Source organism: Myxine glutinosa, chromosome 5 (assembly GCF_964187855.1).
Source record: "Myxine glutinosa chromosome 5, kmMyxGlut1.1, whole genome shotgun sequence".
In the NCBI taxonomy this organism is placed as follows: domain Eukaryota; kingdom Metazoa; phylum Chordata; class Myxini; order Myxiniformes; family Myxinidae; genus Myxine; species Myxine glutinosa.
The window spans coordinates 37,053,922-37,068,879 of record NC_136265.1 but is presented as its reverse complement, the minus strand read 5'-3'; the positions used below and the strand labels follow the sequence as shown (position 1 = coordinate 37,068,879).

General features: G+C 41.7%; 1 protein-coding gene across 2 annotated transcripts in view; it reads right to left on the bottom strand.

The window, feature by feature from the left end:
• SLC5A7 (solute carrier family 5 member 7) overlaps nt 1-14,958 on the bottom strand; it is a 160,128-nt gene that overhangs the window by 70,806 nt on the left and 74,364 nt on the right. For both annotated transcript variants that reach the window (XM_078777912.1, XM_068117341.2), the window contains one exon: nt 6,228-6,383. In XM_078777912.1, the coding sequence (XP_078634038.1) occupies nt 6,228-6,383 (156 nt within the window). The remainder of the gene's footprint in view (nt 1-6,227; nt 6,384-14,958) is intronic.

Below are 14,958 nucleotides of genomic sequence, written 5' to 3'. Positions count from 1 at the left end.
AACTTCTAAAACCATCAATTTTCATCTGAAAAATCATCAATTTTCATCCGATGGGCCCGAGCTTTGATTGACATCGTCAATTTTAATCTTAATGAAATGGACAATTTGATGTATCCATGGCAAACTTTCTTTAGGGGTGAGATGGTGGATTTTGCAAGTATCGTGCTCTGCATGATGTCTTTCTTGGTTGTTTGTCTGTTTGTCTGTGAGCAGGATATATAAAAATGTTATGGACAGATTCCGATGAAACTTGGTGGACAGGTTGGGAAATAATCCCCAACAAGATTCGATTGTGACAAGGACGAGATTTGATGTCGGTGAATATCTGGATCCAGATCCGGATACTATAATTTTTATTTGATTCTTCATAATTGAGATAGGGCCAAAAACAATATTTCGGGTAATATCTCAAAAAGTTATGGAGGGATGATGATAAAACTAGGTGGATGAGTTGGTTAGGTGACAAGAACAAGCCGAATAGATTTTGGTTGAGGTCAGCAGTTCCGGCCTACAAGTGAGATACAAAACGTAAACTGTTCAGCTTGGCACATACTGCTCGACTGAGTACCGTTATACTTATTATTTTTACTCTCAGAGCATCATTAGTGGGGCGGCTTAGCCCAAATATTCAAAAGAATTGTGCATTTTGTGATACAAGCACCAAATTTGGCACAAATGTACATTAATATGTTGCGAACATTTTCAGATATTGGGCCACTTGAAATTCCGTAATTTTTTTTTTCAAATTTTTTCAAATTTCGTAATTTCAAATTTTTCGGGTGACACCGTCACAATTTCGGTCTTCGAGGCCGGCCGATAGGCAAAGTGTGACCGGAAGGGACGAGGTTCTCCTGACCACGTGACCCTCGATCTGGGAAGCGAGAGGCGTTCCATTAGTGGACGCGCCCCTCACGCCCGACTTTTGGGCGGCCCCGGCAGGCCGTTTGTTTTGACGTTCCGTGACAGGCCCCGCACCCCCACCTCCGGGCCGACCGGAAGCTTGTGCTGAGTACATCATACCTGAACAACTCAGTGAGGCAGAACACAGCAGTGCACACCAGGGTGACCCCTTCAGTGCATAAACCAATTAACCTGTCCACTGCAGGGCATATAGAAATGAAGTTATTTTCTGCATATAATAATAATATAAGTTCAGTTCTATATAACAATTTCTGTTATCACCACTACCACTACAACTACCACTACTACAAGCTTTGTCTGGAATTTTGTGGACTAACAGACAAACAGACATACAGACAAGCTGGGATCAAAACATTACCTCCTTCCACCATTGAGTGTAGAGGTAAACATCATGGAAATTATATCATGCCCTAGATTTAATTCATGCTTACCCGTGTATTTGCTTCACTGGTTCACAAGGTCTTTTGCATACATGTAATTCAGACTCTCGTCTTCATTGCTGACCACACAATGTTCGCAACATATTAATGTACATTTGTGCCAAATTTGGTGCTTGTATCACAAAATGCACAATTCTTTTGAATATTTGGGCTAAGCCGCTCCACTATATCGGCCGGCCTCGAAGACTGAAATTGTGACGGTGTCACCCGAAAAATTTGAAATTACGAAATTTGAAAAAATTTGAAAAAAAAAATTACGGAATTTCAAGTGGCCCAATATCTGAAAATGTTCGCAACATATTAATGTACATTTGTGCCAAATTTGGTGCTTGTATCACAAAATGCACAACAGGTTTGCTATGCTGCTACACTACATCTGCACATTAATCTGTTACTTTTTTTTTTTTTTTTGTATACAAGATCGTGGCTCGTGAAAGAGCGAACATTAATCACAGAAAAAGTCAAACCGACACATGAAACACAAAATAAGGGGAGCGGTAGACAAGATGGGGAGAGAGGGGAAGGACACAAACACAACATTTGAGAGCAGGGACATTGAGAGAACTGTGGGAGGGAGAGGGCTTGGGGGGAGGTGGGAGACTCAAGGACTTCCAGGAAAGAAGTTGACTTCGAGTGAAGCAACGCATTTAGTGCAGACATTTTGTAACATTCCTACAACGATTAACTCGGCGAAAAAAAGCTGTGAAGGTGGTCAAAAAGGAGTCAGGGGTACGGTCAAGCATATAAAAATGTTGCAAAACAGAATTTAACAAAATGCTTCAAATCTCACACGGGCTATTGTTGTATACAAAAAAAAGACACAATACCTCGAGATATTCTCCAGATTTGGATACACTTGCTTCCTCCCAGAGTGGCAACCGTATGGTGTGCCGATGGTGTATAATCCTTTTAGGACGTGTACGCAGCCAGTGCAGTTAAAACGTTAAAACGTTTCAAAGTTAAAATGCATAGTTCACTTGTCCCATTGCTTTACTCTTTCTAATCCTCCCGTTATGCGAGTCGTTCTTTTCATTCAATGTTGCATTCAATTTATTTTGCCTTCTTAACTCCTGGGAATTCCCCACGGAGAACCAGCCATGATCGCCATGCCCAATGCTCGTGGGAGCCTTTGCGGTGATCCAGCAGCCAAACTTGTCCCGCTGTTTAATTACCTCCGCAGGTCGTTTAACTCAATAAGTTGTGGACGGATTCAGACGAAATTTGGTGGAGAGGTAGTTTATGTGACAAGGACGTCATGATTAGATTTTGGTGAGGATCCGGATCCGGCTCCGGCTAGTATAATTTTAAACTGATTCTTCACCATTAAGTGATTAGGGCTAAAACCGATATATAGCAGGATATCCCAAAAAGTTGTGGACGGATACGGACGAAACTTGGTGGAGATGTTGCATATCTGACAAGGAAGAATTGGTTGAATTTTTGGTAAAGATTCGAATCCGGATTCAGATCAAAGAATTTTAAAAGTGAATCCTCACCATTGAGTGATAGGGCTAAAACCGATCCATAGCACGATATCTCAAAAAGTTGTGGACGGATTTGGTCAAAACTTGGTGGACCGGTTGGGTGTGTGACAAGACCGAATCAATTCGATTTGGGTGAGATCTGAATATGGATTCCGACAGGAGAATTATTTAAAATTTTAAGTGATTCTTCACCATTGAGGGATGGGGCCAAAAACGATATAGAACATGATATTTCAAAAAGTTGTGGACGGATTTGGACAAAACTTGGTGGATGAGTTAGTTATTTGACAAGATCAAACTGGTTAAATTTTGCTTCAGGTCCGAATCCGGATCCGGCCTATCAGTGGGATACAAAACGTAAACTGTTCAGTCTGGCGGAGGTATGCGCTCTACCAAGTGCCGTTCTAATTGTAAATGTTTTCCCCCTTTGTTACTGATTTGTGAATTTTACCAATGTATCCGTAATCATCTCCCTGTCATGTCATATCGATACTAAATCAATTAATGGTACATCAAGAGGATACGCTGAGAATGTTGTGAAATGTTATATGTCGCTCATGTTCCCTCAACACCTGTATATGAGATCTCCAACAATTTATATTTAATAATGGATCTACAGTCATGGTCGAAAATATTGGCACTATTGCACTTTTTTCAAATAATGCACCATTTCTTCCAGAAAATTGTTGAAATTTTAAAATATTTTGGTATCCACATATGTATTTCTTTGGTTTGCAGTGGAACAAAACAAAAAAAGTTGAAAAAATGACTAAATCTGAGCTTATTCCACACAGAAATCCTAAAATGGCCCGGACAATATTATTGGCACCTTTAAGAAGTAGTTAGAAATAATTAGATTTCAAGCAGGTGATTCTCCTTTACTTTGGAATTGAACTTACCTGTGGTTAGTTACAGGTGCCTACAATATAAAAACCATTCATTCAACCAGTTTGAATAGAGACAAGGGGTTATTTTGCTGTTTTGTGTCACTATGTGTACAGCAATTACCATGGAGAACAGAAGGAAAACCAGAGAATTGTCTGAGGAGGTCAGACAAATGATTGTAGCCAAGCATGGACAATCTCAAGGCTACATGTCCATCTTCAGAGACCTTGATGTTCCTGTGTCCACCGCACGCAATGTTATGACGAAGTTTAAGGCCCATGGCACTGCAGCCAACCTCCCTGGACGTGGCCGCAAGACAAAACTTGTTCGAAGATTGCAACGAAGGATTGTTCGAATGGTGGAGAAAGCAACTCGATCAACTGCCAAATAGATTGAAGCTGACCTTCAGACACAAGGTACGATAGTTTCAACTCGCACCATCCGTCGCCAACTCAATGAAAGGGGGTTATATGGTAGGAGACCCAGGAGGACCCCACTGCTGAGAAAGCCCGACTGGAGTTTTCCAAAACACCTGAACAAGCCAAAATCCTTCTGGGAGAATGCCCTGTGGACAGATGAGACCAAATTAGAGCTTTTTGGTAAAGCACATCATCTCTATGTTTACAGAAAACAAAATGAAGCCTTCAAAGAAAGGAACACCTTCCCCACAGTTAAACTTGGAGGAGGTTCAGTGATGTTTTGAGGGTTGCTGTGCTGCCTCTGGCACTGGGTGCCTTGAATGTGTGCATGGCATCATGAAATCAGGAGATTACCAAGGCATTTTGGAGAGCAATGTTTAACCCAGTGTCAGAAAGCTGGATCTCCGTCGAAGGTCATGGGTCTTGCAGCAGGTCAATGACCCCAAGCAAACTTCAAAAATCACCCAGGAATGGTTCAAGACAAAACGCTGGACTGTTCTAAAGTGGCCAGCAATGAGTCCAGACCTATGGGATTATCTGGAAACGGCAGTTGGGAGAAGGCACCCTTTAAATCTAGGAGAACTGGAGCAGTTTACACAAGAAGAGTGGGCCAAACTGCCAGTAGAGAGATGAAGGAAGCTCATTGATGGCTATAGGAAGCGCTTGACTGCAGTTATTTTGTCCATAGGCCGTGCTACCAAATATTAAGTCTCGGGTGTGAATAATTTTGTGAAGGCCATTTCTTTTTATTTTCTGACTTAAAAGGATATATTAAGTTCTGAATCAAAAACAAAGGTTCTGTAATATTAAATAAAGAATTGTGGAGACCAAATACTTTTGTCAATTTCAACTTATTTTTAGAGAAAATTGTGAGTTACTTGAAAAAAGTGCAAGAGTGCCAATATTTTTGGCCACGTCTGTACAACACTTGGAAACACTGCTGGCCATTTAATAAGATGCATACAGTATGCTGTGACACATTCATTTGAATGATTTGCACAGTGGTTATGCGAGTAGAACAGGACACCAACAAAAGTCCAATTATATCATTTTAAGTGTTATGTGAATATAAACGACTGTATTAATACACCTTCCAATCAGTGCATATCTGCCGTATGTAGTATAATTAGAAAAAACAATTCTCAACACATAAAAGCAAGAGTAATATTGGCACGTAGGGACGAAAAATATGCCTGGATAAACAAATACACTGGTGGCTATCATGGAGCCATACAGGTAAAGGTATGTTGTTAGATTCTTCCCTTCTTTCTTACGTGTTGCTGCCATAACATGAAAACTTGCAATGGGGGTAATTCTGCAAAAATATCAATAATATCGTAAAAAATATCATCAATATCAAACACAATACTATTAAATATAAATATAAAATAAAGTGGGTGTAGGGAAATGTTTTAGCCCCCCACAAAAATAGGGGAAAAAATATTGATCTCTTCAAAATGCCAACAGGATTAGAACAGCAGGAGTACCGGGCAACGCCAGGTACTCCTGCTATAGGTTAATAAATGAACGACATCATTCACATTTTCTTTTTTATGCCTCCGCCGACAAAGTCGCCAGAGGAATGATGTTTTCAGGTTGTCCGTCCGGCTGTCCGTCTGTCCGTGATAGGTTTTCCTTACCGCAATAACTTGAGAACGGCTCAAGGGATCTTAGTCAAACTTGGCACAGGTATGTATAATGAGGTACAGATGAACTGGTTAGATTCTGGGGTCAAGAGGTCAAAGGTCAAAGTCTGTAATAGGTCTATAACTCGAGAATGGCTGAAGTGATCTAATTCAAATGTGGCACAGGTATGTATAATGATGTAAAGAGAGATATATATATATATATATATATATATATATATATATATATATATATATATATATATATATATATATATATATATATATATATTTGGTTTAGGCATCAACTCCCTGTTAGTAATTTAATAATATAGCTGTTTGTTTCCAAATAGATCCTCCTTGATTCAGACAACAACACTAAGAAATCAAAATGTATAAACTAAGGAAAATATTAATAAAGATATCCAAAATATAGAAGAAAGCACAAGGTACCGAGGGCAGATAGAATCGCTCCAGACCAGAACATTTCACCGAAGACTGCAGGCAGGAAGAGAAGACCACCCATCCGTCTCCCATACTGCTGTTGGAATGGGTCCAACATAGTCACGTAGCCCCTGGAGCGCATGGGCTTCGCGAAAAACATGCCACCTGCAAGGACACCAGGAAAACACATTTCAGCAAAATAAATCTTCACATTTGAAGGTCCTTAGATCTGCCATAAGGTTCTGCCCAAACAAAATCAGTTTCACATTTTCAAGCACACATCATTCAAAATTGCCAAGGTTACCTGTGCAACATTTGGACTCGACAATTAGGGTGAACCTTAAATGATGATGTCATTTGTATCACTTCTACCTCTCAGGGTGTCTTGTTGAGCGTTACCATCTGAGTGCTTACCTCGAGATGCTATGAGCTCCATCTCAAATCCCATAAACCGTTATGATTTGTTCAGTGTCCCCTGATGTCTTTGTAATTCATGCAAAAGTAATTCATCCTAAAGCCTTTCTCCTGCATGTAATATCTCTATAAACTCTATTACGTGTCATAAAAGGCAATCTTTTTTATTCATTGATTTGAAAAGCTTTTCATTGAATGGAGTGCAATATATTTATTTATTTATTTATTTCTTCATGATTTATTATTTATTATTTATATTTATTGTTTATATTATTTATTTATTATTATAAATTATATCTTTATATTATTTATTATTTTATTTTTATTATCTTATTTACCTTTATTTATTTTATTTATTATTTATTTTATTTATTTTAATTAATTATGGATTATTATTTTTGTTTATATTATAAATTACATTTTTAGATTATTTCTTTTTTAAATTATCTTATTTATTCTTTATTGATTTATTTTTCCTTTTGCCAATTCCCCAAACATGAATCTCTGGATGGCCACATTTTGCAATGTGGCAGATTATTTCAAAGCTAAGTAGAAAAACTGATGCAGTAAGGTGTTGACAAGAAAAAAGAAGAAAAAAAAAAGCATTCAACAAGAGGTGACGTCAAATGATGTGCCGCAAAATGGCAGTAAAAAGAGCTCGTGCATTTAATCAAGTGTTCAGTGAAATAAAATTTGCAATGGATGACCGGTCATTCTTATTCTCCAGGCCCTAGTACTTTACTTTGACAAAATAATGTACTCACTTTGAAAGAAACCCACATCTCAATTGCACAATAGCTAATATTGCTTATGCAATGTGACATACTGTTCTTACAGTAACCCCTCTAAGGTTAAAATCCAGGCTTATTGCACATATACATTCTTACATTATTTTGTTCCTCTTTAATCCAGTTTGTGGAACAGCCTTCCCTGAGGATTTTTTATCCCACTCTTTACTCAAACAACTTCAACAACTGAGGAGTGGTGGACTACCATCTAACATTGACCCCAATCCCAATACCCCAATACCCCTTGCCTGATTTGTCCAACTGTGGTCCCACTCCATTGTCTGTGGTCCCACTGTGGTCACACTCCACTGTCTGTGGTCCCACTGTGGTCCACACTTTGTGTGGTCTCACTGTGGTCCCACCCAATTCTGGTACAACTCCACTGACTGTGGTCCCACTGTGATCCCACCCAACTGTAGTCCCACTCCACTGTCTATAGTCTCACTGTGGTCCCATCCAACTGTGGTCCCAACCAGCTGTGGTCCCACTCCACTGTCTGTGGTCCCACTGAAGTCCCACCCAACTGTGGTCCCACTCTACTGTCTGTGGTCTCACTGTGGTCCTATCCAACTGTGGTCCCACTCCACTGTCTGGGGTCTCACTGTGGTCCTATCCAACTGTGGTCCCACTCCACTGTCTGTGGTCTCACTGTTGTCCCATCCAACTGTGTCTCCATGGACAGAATGGATCTCACAACGGGGGTTCTCCAAGGAATGACATGGGAGAAGTGGATCACACAAACATCGAGTCCACTGAGGCGATCAACCAACTACTGATAAGGTCACAATTGGCCTGTAAGGGTGTTGGTGGGGATAAATCACATATGCATAGATAGCAAGTGGACTAGCTAGCGGCCTACCCAGAGGCCTAGCAAGTCGAGACGGTGTTGGCTTAACGCTTAGGGTGGAGGGCTTGGGATCCCAGGGTCCTGAGTTATAATCCCGGACAGCTGTTGAATTAATACCAGGTGGGGTTGACTCAGCCTGTCATCCTTTTGAGGTTGGCGAAATGAGTTCCAGGGTACTGGGTCTCAAGGAGGTTGGTGGCAGGATTTGCACTGCGGCCGCCATAAAAACACCTCATTCCGTTACACACACAATGGTGTGTTCGGGATGGTACTGAGGAGTCGTCCAAGGACGCAGTGACGTGCTGATCTAGCGTATGCTTCCATATATATTATATATATAAATATATATATATATATATATATATATATATATATACATATATATATATATATATATATATATATATACAGTATATATATACTAGCGGGGTCACCCGTGGGAATCCCACGGGCATGGATGTGTGTGACATTTCGACATATTGAGTTATATGCTGCACATTCATTTTTACAAAATGGTTACTGGCAAGTCATCAGATCCAGAAATGGTGTGATGAACACAATTTATTTATTTCACATAATATGTGACCCCTCACTCCTCTCCACCTGACACTCTCCTGTCTCCACCTGACACTCTCCTGTCTGCACCTGACACTCTCCTCTCTCCATCTAGCACTCCTCTCCTCTCCAAACCCTCACATCCCTCTCCTTTCCAATCCCTCACCTCTCCAATCCCTCACACTCCTCTCCTCTCCAATCCTTCACACGCCTCTCCAATCGCGCCTCACACTCCTCTCCAATCGCGCCTCACACTCCTCTCCAATCGCGCCTCACACTCCTCTCCAATCGTGCCTCACACTCCTCTCCAATCGTGCCTCACACTCCCCTCCAATCACTCCTCTCCAATCGTGCCTCACACTCCTCTCCAATCACGCCTCACACTCCTCTCCAATCGTGCCTCACACTCCTCTCCAATCGTGCCTCACACTCCTCTCCAATCGCGCCTCACTCGCCTCTCCAATCGGCTTTCCCCGTCTCGTTTCTCTCCTTTTTCTCCCGTCTCGTTCTTTTTCTTGCTCCAAATCGGCCCGTCGGAATCGGAAATCGGCCCGTCTCGCCCGTTGGCCCGTCGGAATCGGAAATCGGCCCGTCTTGCTTTTGTGCTTGTGCGTAAATAAATTGTGTTCATGACACCATTTCTGGTGTTGGGCTAGCGGCTAGGGTGCCGGCTTAGGATCCTGGGTTCGAATCTCGGTCGATCGCCGAATTAATGCCAGGGGGGTTGACTCAGCCTGTCATCCTTCCGAGGTCGGCTAATTGAGTACCAGTTCACTGGTAATTCCCTGTTTGTCGTTGAAGGCGGCAAAAAGGGTTGGCGTCAGGAAGGGCATCCGGCCGTAAAACATTGCTTCAAAAAGGGGACAAAAAAACAACAACTACCACGGTCCCCGAAAAGGCCAACCCCCGCTTTGCGGGGAAAAATGGCCTCTAAACGGTGGTTTTTACACCATTTCTGGATCTGATGACTTGCCAGTAACCATTTTGTAAAAATGAATGTGCAGCATCTAACTCAATATGTCGAAATGTCACACACATCCATGCCCGTGGGATTCCCACGGGTGACCCCGCAAGTTTGCATTGACGTTCGTCGATGGACTCGTTCGCCCGTCTCATTCGTTTTCTTGCTGCATCCACGGAGGTATATAATAAACTGGAGAGCCAATGACGGCTGTCGGCTGAAGCTAGCGGAAGTTGCTTGGCGGCCATATTGGGAAGCCGATTGTGTCTGCGTCCGTGTTTGATCTCACGATCGTTTGAGTTTTATGGAGAACAACTCAGTTGCTTTTTAAAAGATTTAGAGCTGAGCCGAATCCCATTTTGTACACTTTCTTGGCATTTCCCCCCCGAAGCTTTGTTGTAATAATATTTAACAAAATGTTTAGTCTTTGAAACAATGTTACAATACGTCCAACGCAGTCACATCTATTTCTAATTAGAACCCCAATCTAATGAACGAAGCTTCTAAGCATTCGGCTCAGCCCTAAAAACAACTTAATGAGTATTAATGGTTCACCTTTTCTTTTCTTTCCAAATAGGTTACAGCTTTGAGGAAAGCGCCAGTGGCCAGGTCTGTCATCCAAGAAGATACACCAGAACCTCAAGCCACTACTCAAGATCCTGAACCTGAGGTGGGACCCTCATTTCAGACCACAGATCACTCCTACTCCGTCACAAGTCCACTGGTATTGAAGCACAAGCTCGATGAAGCAGTCCACAAGCTGGACAACTTTCGAAAAAAATTAAAAGTGAGTCAGCAACACAACAGAAGGTTAGCCAGAAAAGTGGAGTCCCTGAATACCATCGTGGAAGACCTGAGGGAGAATGGGATGGTCACCGACAATTGTATTGAAATGCTCAACACAACATTCTCTGGTGTGTCAAAAGCTATTGTGAGCAGAATGCTGAAGAACAAAGGCAGCGGCAAACGCTCGAGAGATGAATACGATCCAGTCATCAAAGCTTTCGCACTCACTCTTCAATTTTATTCTGCTAAAGGATACGACTATGTTCGAGAGACATTCGACTTGGCACTGCCAAGTCCATCCACAATCCGGAAATGGTACAGCGCAATTGATGGTTCACCTGGTTTTAGTGCAGTTGTATTCCAAGCACTAGAGAGCCGGTTTAAAGCAGAGAAGGAGACTGGCAAGAGAACACTGTGTAGCCTGATGTTAGACGAGATGGCCATCATGAAGGCAATTGACTTTTTAGGGGACAAGGTATTGGGGTACGTCGACATCGGAAATGGAGTCCAAGATGACAGTGCTCCCCAGGCCAGCAACGCACTGGTTTTCATGCTGGTTGCACTGAATGACAGTTGGAAAGTGCCTGTAGCATACTTTATGATAAATGGATTGTCGGGGAAGGAACAGGCGAATTTGGTGACACAATGTCTACTAAAATTGCATGATATCGGTGCAGAGGTGGTTTCCTTAACTTGCGATGGACCGTCCGCTCATTTGACAATGTTACGTGAGCTAGGTGCCGACATCACGCCGCAGAATGTGAAACCAACATTTCCCCACCCAGCAAATCCCGAAAAGAAAATTTGTGTTGTACTCGATGCATGTCACATGCTTAAACTTGCAAGAAACTGTCTTGGATCCATGAAAATGATGGAGGATGGCAACAAAAAAGTCATCGCGTGGAAATACATCCAGGCACTCTTTGATCTGCAGAAGAGGGAAGGCTTGCGTCTGGGAAATAAGCTCTCCCGGAAACACATCGAGTGGAAGAGCAATGTCATGAAGGTGGACACAGCTGCTCAGACATTGAGCACTAGTGTGGCAGATGCAATTCGGTTTTGCAGGGACACTTTGCAACTATCAGAATTTCAGGGCAGTGAGGCTACCTGCCAATACATTGAAACATTGGACAAACTGTTTGACATTCTAAATTCTCGCAATCCATTGGCACGAAACTACAAGGCACCACTCATGACATCACGAGAAGGACTTTTCCTGCCATTCCTGGATACTGCCTACAGTTACTTGTCCAACATCAAAAACATGAATGGTCAAGTTATGACCAATACGCGTTTGAAAACCCCCTTCATTGGTTTCATGATCTGCATAGAGAGTGTCAAAATTTTGTATTTCACATATGTCAAACCTGCCTCATCTCCCCTGCGATACCTGCTCACGTACAAAATGAGCCAAGACCACATTGAACTTTTCTTTGGAGCGGTCCGCATTGCATGTGGAAGTGGGAATAACCCAACGGCCCGGCAGTTTGTTGCCGCATATAAGCGCCTCTTGATGCGACATGACATCAAGTCTGCAAGTGGGAACTGTTCTGCACAGGACTCAACCAGAATCCTGAATGCGGCTTCCTTCAAGTGCGTTGCAAAGCAGGCTGTGCCTGACGAGAGTCACGACATGTTGGTGGCCAGACGATACGACCTGGAGTTGAGATCGCCGGCAAAAGAGGACCACGACTATGCGGATATTCCAAATTTTGAGCAACTTTCCATCTTTACAGAGTCATGTGTTGGCTATATTGCCGGCTATGTGGTGAGGATGGTGAGGAAGACTCTGAAGTGTAGCCAATGTCTTTCTGCATTGACCAGTAACAACGAAGAATGGCAAACCACACCAATGTACAGCCTGATTGTTACCAAGAACAGGGGTGGCCTCATAGTTCCCTCGCACAGTGTTGTTCGTGTCTGTGAGGCGACTGAACGCTGTGTCAAGAGGCTCCTGGCTGTAAGCAATGGCAAAATGCCTCGTGAAAGTGGGATAAGAGTGGCAATTTCCACTTCTGTCCTTTGAGGTCGGTCGGTCTACATTTGCTTCCTTGGATCGGCACATGTTTGACTGTGAGGCAGACAGCAACCATGTGTTTGCTTTAATACATTCTGTATCACAATCATACAGCAAGCTACGTTTCCATCATGTTGTGAGAACACTCGATGATGACATGAAGGAAGAGCGCATCAGGAAAAAATATTGCAAACTGGTCCTGTTTGCTCACCAGTGAGGCAACACCAGAGCAAGCTGAAATATAAGAGCGACCTCATCTCTACATGGTGTGGGTGTGTTTTGTGGGTTAACTGTGAATTGTGTGGGTTAACTACATGACAGCGTTTCATGTCATTTATGTGACTGACTCACTGTTGATGTGTTGCTGACCCATGTCAGTGTAGAATAAACTCTGGTTATCATTATATCTGCGTGGTTTCTAACATCTCGGTAATAGAAACATACACATCTTAGTTACAATATAATGACTGAATTAAGTAACATCATATAACATGACAACAAATCAGATCTTTATATTGAGGAATATTATAGAACAAGCCAAAGAATGGCAAACGACGATGTACCTCAATTTTATAGATTTCTAGAAAGCTTTCGACTCCTTGCCCAGAGAAAGTCTGGGTCATAATGAAGAAATACAGCATACCTGGAAAATTAGTGAACCTTGTAAAAGCCCTTTACCAAGACTTTCAATGTGCGGTCGTCGACCAAGGTGAAACAACAGAATGGTTCAAGGTGAAGACAGGAGTTAAACAGGGGTGTAACATGTCAGGATTCTTATTCCTACTAGTGGGTGATTGGGTCATGAGAAGAACGATAAAGAACACCGAGCGGTAATTTTGGGCACTTTTTTTTCAAACAAGCTCTAAACCATTGGATTCCCCAGGAAAAATGCGTCTAGAACCAACTTCAAACTTAATGAACACCATTTCCTTAAAGAACGGGATTCTGAGCCCGAATATCAGTTCAAATATTAGTATTCTATATTAATTAAATAGTCGGCGGTCCTAAAATTCGCTCCAGCTGCATCATCAGTGCGCCACGCCTTTGCTTTGACAGGCTTACGATCGGCTTCCCAATATGGCCGCCAGACTATTTCCGGTGGCTTCACGGCGGCTAATGCTGCGAGGTGGCCAATTGGCTCTCCATATTATATACCTCCGTGGCTGCATCCTGTTCAAGTCTGCGTTCTTCATCGATCGTCTCATTCATTTTGGAAATAGAAGTTTCCACGCAGCGCATGAATTGTCACGATCCTCAAGAGGAATTTGTCTCGTAATCATCAAATGATAAATGGCAAGTAAATTATATTGTGGAAAATTAAAGATTTCAAATAAACCTATTTAAAGTGTATTCGCACATAACTAATTTTAAAAAACGAAGAAATATCTCTCGGTAATTTCCTGAAACATATTTTACTTCCGGCTAATAATGTTGAATTAAATAAAAACGAAGAAATATATGTCGGCATCATTGTTGACGTTTTTGTGACGACTGTCATCAAACGAAAAAGTAATATATCTTAACGGAAAAGCAAAAGCGAATTTTTTATATATATCGACACGTTGCCGTCGGTGTCATGTTAGGCGGTGTATGATACACCATGACGCGATTTTAAAAAATATATCTGCATTTTCCCGCGTGTGTGGAATGTTCTCAATTATTGCTGACACCGACTCTAAAACCATCGATAAAAATGAAATCATATGGTGAGTTATATTGGAGATAAAGGCGTGAGAGAGACTCAATGGCCTTGAAGTTACAGGCATTTGAGAATTCATTTCGTTCTATAAACGGCAACTTTCATCGGATTTTCTTCTCGTTTTTTTTCAACCGAGTCTAAAACTATGTTAGCGACTGTGAAAAATGAAATGATATATCGAATTTAAAATAGATATCGACACATTGCCGTCGGTGTCATGTTGGGCGGTGTATGATACACCATGACGCGATTTTAAAAAATATATCTCTGCATTTTCCCGCGTGTGTGGAATGTTTGTGGAAAATTAAAGATTTCAAATAAACCTATTTAAAGTGTATGCGCACATAACTAATAAAAAAAACGAAGAAATATCTCTCGGTAATTTCCTGAAACATATTTTACTTCCGGCTAATATGTTGAATGAAATAAAAACGAAGAAATATATGTCGGCATCATTGTTGACGTTTTTGTGACGACTATCATCAAACGAAATAGTAATACAGTATATCATAACGGAAAAGCAAAAGCGAATTTTTAATATATATCGACACATTGCCGGCGGTGTCATGTTGGGCGGTGTATGATACACAATGACGCGATTTTAAAAAATATATCTCTGCATTTTCCCGCGTGTGTGGATTGTTCTCAATTATTGCTGACACCGAGTCTAAAA